At 15.4% G+C, this 7,132-nt stretch overlaps 2 protein-coding genes across 2 annotated transcripts; both read left to right on the top strand.

Moving 5' to 3' along the window:
* Positions 1–1,033: 1,033 nt before the first annotated feature.
* Positions 1,034–4,288, top strand: PGAL8A_00496000 (conserved Plasmodium protein, unknown function; the record flags this gene model as incomplete). The annotated part of the gene is made up of 1 exon (XM_028673763.1): positions 1,034–4,288. One exon carries the CDS (start codon positions 1,034–1,036, stop codon positions 4,286–4,288), a length of 3,255 nt encoding a protein of 1,084 aa, XP_028530183.1.
* Positions 4,289–5,891: 1,603 nt separating this feature from the next.
* ADT (ADP/ATP transporter on adenylate translocase, putative) lies at positions 5,892–6,800 on the top strand (the record flags this gene model as incomplete). Its single annotated transcript, XM_028673762.1, has 1 exon — positions 5,892–6,800. The coding sequence occupies one exon, from the start codon at positions 5,892–5,894 to the stop codon at positions 6,798–6,800; it is 909 nt and encodes a 302-aa protein (XP_028530182.1).
* Between the last annotated feature and the right edge of the window lie 332 nt (positions 6,801–7,132).

The raw sequence follows: 7,132 nt of genomic DNA, 5'->3' as shown, positions 1-7,132 counted from the left end.
TTTTTTTTTTTTATAAAAAAAAAAAAAAAAAAAAAAAAAAAAACAAATTGCAAAATCTTCGTTCTTATATAAAAATAAATTAAAAACAATATATAATTATATTTAATATATATTTTATACTTATAACTTTTTAAGTAACAATTCAATATATATTAAAATACTGAAGTTTACAATTTTATGTGTATTTTTTTTTTTCTATTTTAATGAGTATGAATAAAAATAATATAATAAAAAATTAGTAAAATACAAAAATTTAATTTTATTATTTCATTTAATAAAAAAAAAAAAAAAAAAAAAAAAAAAAAATTTTTAAAATTTTTTAAAAATTNGTATGAATAAAAATAATATAATAAAAAATTAGTAAAATACAAAAATTTAATTTTATTATTTCATTTAATAAAAAAAAAAAAAAAAAAAAAAAAAAAAAAGAAAAACTTTTAAAATTTATTAAAAATTGATAAATAAAATACCATTATTTTCTACTTTTCCTATGTATTTGAAATTTAATTTTTTTTTTTTTTTTTTTTTTTATAACATATATACTTATAATTTAATAAGATAAAATACATTTTTTTATTTTTTTTAAATATAATAACTTTAAATATTTTTTTAATAATTTTTTTTTTTTTTAAAAATTGTTTTTACTTTTATTTTTCTTTTATAATGTATAAAAAAAATTAGAAAAGTTCAAATTTTATTATATGACTTGAACTATTCTAAAAAGAAAAGTAAATAATTTTCTTCCTAATAATAAAAAATTAAATAGAAAAAGTAAATTAAATAAAAATTAAATAGAAAAAGTAAATTAAATAAAAATTAAATAGAAAAAGTAAATTAAATAAAAATTAAATTTGAGTGTCTTGATGAAGATAAATAAAAATAAGTAAATATATAGATTAAGACTCTTTAAAATGTTATTATTTTAATTTTATTTATATACTAAATTTTTCTATTTGAAGTATGTATTTATTAAAAATACAAAAATTATTTTAAATTGAGGTCTAAGATATTTATACTCAAAATAATTATTTAAATGAAATATTTAAAAAAATGTAACCTTCTAAAATTAACAATACAATTAGATAAATTTTTAAATTCATCATTAAAGTTTAATAAAAATAAAGAAATAAGAAAAATTAACACATCCATACAAAAGGATGATAAAAGTTTAGGAATCATACTTATTAATAGTAAAGTTATAAAAGGAAATGAAAAAAATGATAAATTAATAAGTACTTCAATAAATGAAATAAGTGAATTTTCAAATAATGATGAAAAAAATAGATATATGAAAAATGAAAAGAGAAAAGATGAAAATATCAAAAATTATAAAAATATCAAAAATTATAAAAATATCAAAAATTATAAACAATCTGAATTGGTAAGAAAAATAAGAAAATTTTGTAGAAAAGATGATTTATGCAGTTTGTATAAATTTTGTGATGAATTTTTATATCTTTTAAAAAGTAAAAAACTACAAGAAAATGATTTTTCTATAATAATTCATTTATTAAATAAAAAAAAATTTTATGATAATAGTTTTTGGAGAAATATAGTTACTACTGAAACTATAGATTTAATCTTTAGTATGAATTTAAAACAAATTATTTTGTCTTTTTATAGTATTGTAAATTCTTATAAATATATTAATTTAAATTTTTTAAATTTATTTACTAAAAATTTAATTTTAATTTTAAAAAGTCAAAAAGACTTTTTTTCAATAGTTAGAAAAAAAGAAAAGGAGGAAAAAAAAGATATCGAAAATTTTAATTTTTACTTACACAATAATTTAAAAGATGAGAAAAATTGCATTAGTAATCAAATTAATAATTTAAATAATAATGAAGTAAATAATAATAAAGTAAATAATAATGAAGTAAATAATAATGAAGTAAATAATAATAAAGTAAATAATAATGAAGTAAATAATAATGAAGTAAATAATAAAAAGAATTGGAATATATTAATTAGTAAAAATAAAAATGTTTTAACTTATAAAACTAATGATGAAAATTTTATGTCAATTTTCAATAATTTAAAAAATCATATAAATTTTTTAGATTTAACATTAATATGTAACACATATTATAAATTAAAAGAATTAGAAAATATAGAAAACATTGAAGAACTAAAAAATATCGCATATAAACTTTTTCTTTATTTTTTATTTTTTAAGAAAATAGATTATAATCATTTATGTTTATTCATTTATAGTTACATTAAGATGAAAGGAAAGTTTAAATATTATTTATTAATTAAAATAAAAAATATATTACTACAAAAAAATTTTGAATTATATACCAATATATATAATTTAAATATATGTTCATTAAATATGTTAATGAATGTATTACGAAAAAATCATTTTAAGGATGATAACTTTTTTGAAGAAATTATTTTCTCATTCATCATTAATTTAAATTTAAAAGAAAAAAAAAAAATAAAAATAAAAGGTAATATACTAAATTGTGATGATATTGAAATAAATGACCATATTTCTATTAGCGATTATGTATACTCTTTTGATAAAAATTCTATCAATAACAATGATGGTTATAACTTATGTGAAAATGCAAGCAACAATGAAAATAAAAACTGTTACTATATTCCTACAGAAAAAGTAGAACTTGCTAAATATTTTATAAAAAATAAAGATATATATTTATCAAAAAATTGTAATTTAATTAGATTAAAAAAAAAAGATTTTTGTTTTTTTGTTTATAATATGAATAAATTAAACATAAAAAATTATTATAATATATATGAATATATAAAATATGAGACAGAAAAACAATTAAATTTTTTAACTATATATGATTGTTGCATCCTGTTAAATTCCTTACTAAATTTAAATATACTAAATGATAAATTATTTATAAAATTGTTCTCATGTTTAAAAATTTTATTTGAAAAAAATCATTATAATGAAAAGGATGTTACAGGTATTTTCATAACTTTCTGTAAGTATGCACAAAAAAACACAAAACATAATAATTTAATAAATTTATTTTTAAAATTGTTATATTCAAAAATAGAAATGAAATTAAAAAAGTATAATTATATGAATATTATTTCTATTTTTTGTTGCTCCACATATTTTAATATAAATTTTAATAATGGTATACTGCAAGATTTGTGTATAGATGTACTCAATAATTTTAATTGTATAGATGTAAATTTATTACTTATTTTTTTATATTTTTTAAAAAGTAGAAATTATCAAATAAATTTTTTTTTTTTTGATTCAATTTTACATAGACTTCTTCTAAAAATTAAAGATTCAGATACTTTTTTTTTCTTTTTTGAACTTGTTACCATTTATTCTACTAAAACATTAAAGAATGAAAAAATCTTAAAAAAGATTACGGAGATATTAAATAAAAATTATCCATTTTTTTATATAAAAGAAAAAATTATTTTATCATTATATATATTAATGACACCTATGTTGTCATTAACAGAATTATCTTTTATATTTTGTAAGAAAACATTTGAAAGTATATTAGACTTTGAAAAAAAGAGAAATGATGATAAAGTAGAAGAAAAAATAAATAAAATAAATAGAAAAGAACCAACCTTCTTGTTACATAAAAATAATATTGATAATAAGAGTAATCGTTGTTCTACTTTTTTTGATGATTATTGCAATAATTTTTTACTTAATAATAGGGATTTTATTAATAATATAAATATTGATGAACTAAAAATATATTTTTTTATATTATTGTTAGACTTAAATCAAAATAAATTACCTTTTTTTAAAAAATACGAATCAATAGAAAATGATAATAAAAGAAAAAATTACTATTACAATTTGATATATAAACACAAATTTAAAATATTTTTTGATTTTATTTTTCTACCATTAAACAATGAATGCTTGAATTATTTTTTTAAAACAAGTAAGTTGTTTTATTCTCAAAAATATAAAGGGCTTTTAGAAGAAAAAAAAAAAGATGATTTAAAATTAATTAAATATTCAAAGAGAAAAAAAAATATTACATTAGAAACTTATAATGATGAAATTATAAATTATTTTCCTCATTTTGAAGAGACAATTTTGAACGTAATAAAAATATCTTATGAAGAATTTTTTACTTTTATACTCTCTCACAGAGAAGAAGAAAAATTTAAAAAAAATATAAACTATATAAATTACAATTATTCAGATTATTTTTTTTGTAATAATGAGAACCTCTATATAAAAATAAAAAAGAATATTTTTATTAATTCATTACACATTCCTTATATATTTAAATTACCAAAAGAATTAAAATCATTTTTATGATTAAAAATATAATGTTAATTTAAAATTTTTTAATATTTTCACTTTTAATATTAATTTGAATATCATTCATTATCATGTTCATTTATTTTATCTACTTTTATTTATCATTTTACTATTTTTTTTTTTTTTTTTATTTTATTATAAAATTAATGAATATATTAATTGTAACATTATATTTTATTAATTTGTACTTTAAATATACTATAATGTTTATTTTAATAACAATATATTTTTAATTTCAAATGGTTTAATTTTATTATGCTTACATAATAAGATTTATGTAAATTATCTTGTATTTTAAGAATTTTCAGTCATTTTTTTTTCCTAAAAAAAGGAAAAGGATTTAGTAATATATTTATATATTTAACTTAATGTTTTAAAAAAAATATATATTTAGAATAAGTGTAAAAGTAATATATATAAATTCTACACAAACATTAAATAGAAAAAAAAAAAAAAAAAAATGTTACAAAACAAGAGAGATACAAACATTAAAACTATTTAGGTGCTTTATTTTCATAATAATTATATGCATTCATAAATTTATGATGATTATTATTTTGTTTTATTATATCCAATTTTATTTTGAAGTATACACTTTTCTATAATAAATTGACATAAATTTCATACTTTATTTTATAGATACATTAAATAAATATGTACACAAAAGAAATATTTAAAAAAAAATAAATTATTATATTTTTCCTTTTTCTTTTTTTTTTCCTATTGTATAGTATTTATAAAAAAAAAAAAAATATATATATATTCATATACATTAAATACTATAATTAGCTAAAAGGTTCAAACAAATATATATATATATATATATATATATACATTCATGTGAAAAAAAAAAATAAAAAAAAAAACATATAAATCGTAGAATATGGTAAGGAGTTAAAACTATAAAAAATGAATATGAGAAAAAATAAGATAAAAAAAGGATAAATAATTAAAAAAAAAAGTTAAAGATAGAAAAAAAATACATAAAAGTAGAGAAAAAGAAAAAATACAAAATTGTAACTGAAAAGAAAATATAAAAAAAAAAAAAACAGTAAAAAAAAAAAAATAAAATAAAATAATTAAAAAAAAATTTTAAACAAACCTTATTCTTGTCAAGAAAATGTATAAACAAAAAGTTTAAAACTATAGGGACGTTTCATATGCTTTATTTATATTTTCATTTAAAATGTATAATTAAAATTGTAATTTTTTTTATTTCTTTTATACTATTTTTTTTTTTTTTTTATTCTAAAAATTTGTAAAGTATTAACCCCAATAAAAAAAGGAAAAAAAAAAAAAAAATAAACATATATTTTAATGAACATTGATAATAATTTTTTAAATAATTTTATATTAAGTTATATATAAAAATATATAGCATAAATTTCAATTTAATATTTATATAGAATAATATTATAAAAATAAAAAATAGGTTTTAAATATTATATATTTTGTTAAATTTTTTTTTTTTTTTTTTTTTTTACTTTATAACAATTCTTTTTTTATTTTTTGTAAAAATTTTTGTATATATATTCCCTTTTTTTTTTTAAAATATTTATATACATAGTATACTTAAATATATTTTCATTTGTTTATCAAAATGAGTACAAAAGAAGTAAAAAAAAATTTCGCAGCTGATTTTTTGATGGGAGGTGTATCAGCAGCTATATCTAAAACAGTAGTAGCTCCAATTGAGAGAGTAAAAATGTTAATTCAAACTCAAGATACAATACCTGAAATAAAATCAGGTCAAGTAGAAAGATATTCAGGTATGATAAATTGTTTTAAGAGAGTATCAAAAGAACAAGGTGTTGTATCTTTATGGAGAGGAAATTTAGCAAATGTAATTAGATATTTTCCAACACAAGCATTTAATTTTGCATTTAAAGATTATTTTAAAAAAATATTCCCTAAATATGATCAAAATAAAGAATTTGGTAAATTTTTTTTAACAAATGTTTTATCTGGTGGTACAGCAGGTGCTATTTCTTTATTGATTGTTTATCCTCTTGATTTTGCTAGAACTAGATTAGCATCAGATATTGGAAAAGGAAAAGAAAGACAATTTAATGGATTATTTGATTGTTTAACTAAAATTTATAAACAAACAGGTGTTTTTTCATTATATAGAGGATTTGGTGTTTCTGTTACTGGTATTATTATGTATAGAGGATCTTATTTTGGCTTATATGATAGTGCAAAAGCACTTTTATTTTCTAATGAAAAAAATACCAATATTGTTTTCAAATGGGCAGTTGCACAATCTGTTACTATTTCAGCAGGTCTCATTTCATATCCATTTGATACAGTCAGAAGAAGAATGATGATGATGTCAGGTAGAAAAGCTAAAGAAGAAATCCAATACAAGAATACTATTGATTGTTGGTTTAAAATTTTAAGAAATGAAGGATTAAAAGGATTTTTTAAAGGAGCTTGGGCTAATGTTATCAGAGGAGCAGGAGGAGCTTTAGTTCTTGTGTTTTATGATGAATTACAAAAATTGATTTAATAAAAAGATATTTTATTTTATATATATAAAATATAATAAATTTTTATGCGAATTATATTTTAATTTATATAGTTTCAAATTATAATTCGTATGATATTGTAATATTTTTATCTTAACTCATATGTATATATACATATGTTACTATTATTTTTAATTTTTTCTTTTAATACTACTGGTTCATATATATATATATATACTTGCATATATATTTTTATATCATTTTTATTTATTTCTTTTTATATATTTTACATTCATCTTCATATATCAAATTAATCATCCATACTTGCTAAATTTTACTTTTTTTTTTTTTTTTTTTTTTTTTTTTTTTTTTA

The sequence above is a fragment of the Plasmodium gallinaceum genome, assembly GCF_900005855.1.
Source record: "Plasmodium gallinaceum strain 8A genome assembly, contig: PGAL8A_v1_141, whole genome shotgun sequence".
Classification (NCBI taxonomy): Eukaryota; Apicomplexa; class Aconoidasida; order Haemosporida; family Plasmodiidae; genus Plasmodium; species Plasmodium gallinaceum.
Note: the sequence above shows the minus strand (reverse complement) of the source record. Positions and strands in the feature narration are given on the sequence as shown.